This window comes from Gavialis gangeticus, unplaced genomic scaffold (genome assembly GCF_001723915.1).
Source record: "Gavialis gangeticus isolate Ggan-Ray unplaced genomic scaffold, GavGan_comp1, whole genome shotgun sequence".
Classification (NCBI taxonomy): domain Eukaryota; kingdom Metazoa; phylum Chordata; order Crocodylia; family Gavialidae; genus Gavialis; species Gavialis gangeticus.
The window spans coordinates 135,667,668-135,669,566 of NW_017729024.1; the positions used below are offsets into that span (position 1 = coordinate 135,667,668).

At 42.2% G+C, this 1,899-nt stretch overlaps 1 protein-coding gene and 1 long non-coding RNA gene across 3 annotated transcripts in view; both read left to right on the plus strand.

Moving 5' to 3' along the window:
- Window positions 1-1,899, plus strand: part of LOC109297768 — a 240,968-nt gene that overhangs the window by 204,126 nt on the left and 34,943 nt on the right. The window lies entirely within an intron of this gene.
- Window positions 1-1,899, plus strand: part of TRIM23 (tripartite motif containing 23) — a 52,755-nt gene that overhangs the window by 25,719 nt on the left and 25,137 nt on the right. For both annotated transcript variants that reach the window (XM_019517781.1, XM_019517782.1), the window contains one exon: window positions 1,590-1,868. In XM_019517781.1, coding sequence (XP_019373326.1) covers window positions 1,590-1,868 — 279 coding nt within the window. The remainder of the gene's footprint in view (window positions 1-1,589; window positions 1,869-1,899) is intronic.

Here is a 1,899-nt window from a genome sequence, read left to right on the forward strand (position 1 = left end):
CCCCCCCCCCCCCCCTGAGATATCAAGGTCAGGCTGACTGTTCTGTAATTCCCCAGTTTACAGACAGACTCTATATTTGACTTTTTCCAAACACCTGAGACCTCACCCAACCCCCACAAGTTCTCACAGTTTATAGCTCTGAGATGACCTCAGCCAGTTCTTTCAGTCTAGAGTGCATTCCAACCAGCCTTGCTGACTTGGAAGACTTGTAGCTTCTCTGAGTAATCCCTGATCTGTTCTGATATTACCCTAGGCTGTTTGGCTCCTTCCCTGTCTTTGCTGATATCTGCACTCATTGTCTAGTAGCTGCCCCTATTTGTGAAGACAGAAGTAAAAAAGATATTGAGTACTTCAGCCTTCTCTGCACCATCTGTAACTAGATTGCCTTCTGGATTCTATAAGGAACCTGTGGTTTCTTTGGTCTTTCTCTACTTTTGAAATAAGTGTAGAATCCCTTTTTATTGCCTCTTATGTTCCTTGCTAGTTGCAACTCAGATCGTGCCTTGGCTGTCCTAATTTTTTTCTTCGTACGCCCAAATACTCTTACATGCTTTCCAAGTAATATGACTAAGTTTCCACTTCTTCTAGCGTACCTTTTTGAGTTTCAACTCATTGAAGAGAGTGCTCTCTAGCCAGGCTGGTCTTTCGTTACACGTCCTATTTTTCTGTTGCGTTGGGATAGCTTGTTCCTGTGCCATTAAGAGAGCCTTCTTAAAGTACAGCCAGCCCTCCTTTTCCTTAAGAGGGCCTTCTTTTCTCCTCAGACTAGTCTCCCACCACTTCTCTGAGTTTGCTTCAAGTTCAGGTTTGTTTCTATTTATTTATTTAAAGTCTGGTGTCCTTATTCTGCTGTTTCCTCTTCTTCCTTCCCTTAGGATCCTAAACTATTATGGCCACTGGCACCCAAGTTACCTTCATCCTTTACATTCTCAATCAATTCATCACTTCACGAGCAGCCACCCAAGAAGAGCTTTTCCTTCTGGTTGGTCTCTTTACCTCCTGTATCAAAAAGCTATTGTCAGTATGCTCCAAGTATTTGCTGGACTGCTTGTGCATAGCTGTGTTTCTCTCCCAACCGATGTAATGGGAAGTCCCTTATGAGACCTCCATCCTGCTATTTGGAAACTTCTGTCAGTTGTTTGAAGAAGGCCTCATCTACCTCTTTTACCTGGTTTGGCCTAAAGCAACCACCCGTGATAACATTTTCTCCTCCCCCCACCCCCTGCTTTCTGCTCTAACCTGTACTCGGGCTTTGAACAGGCCAGCCTGTTGATTTGACATTGCTCATCTAGGGAAAGGTCTGGGATCTAGCTTTTGCTCTGAACACATGGTTCCCAGCAAAGTCAATTGAACTTATAAGTACTCTATACCTATGAAAATGAGGACTTTGGGTGCAATTGATAAACATTTAGTTTATCACTTTTGGGGAGAGAGTACAAAATTTTAAAACAGCTTTTTATAATAAAGGGAATATTCACCAGTATTTAAGGAAGGCCAGATTTTTAGAATTGGGAAAGTGGATAATGTCTCTTCCTTCTCTTCTGTCACTATGATCAAATTTTACACCAGTGTTTTTTTTTCCATTTTAGTGCATCATTCGCTGTGATGAAGATGAAGTTCACGTTGCATCTGTTTATTGCACTGTCTGTGCTACACACCTATGTGCAGAATGTTCCCAGCTTACCCATTCTACAAAGACACTAGCAAAGCATAGGCGTGTGCCTCTTGCTGATAAACCTCATGAGAAGACCATGTGCTCCCAACATCAAGTGCATGCTATTGAATTTGTCTGTTTAGAAGAAAGTTGTCAGGCCAGTCCCCTTATGTGTTGTGTCTGCAAAGAATATGGAAAGCATCAAGGTCATAAGGTACTGTTGTTACTCATGTGATTTTTTTTTT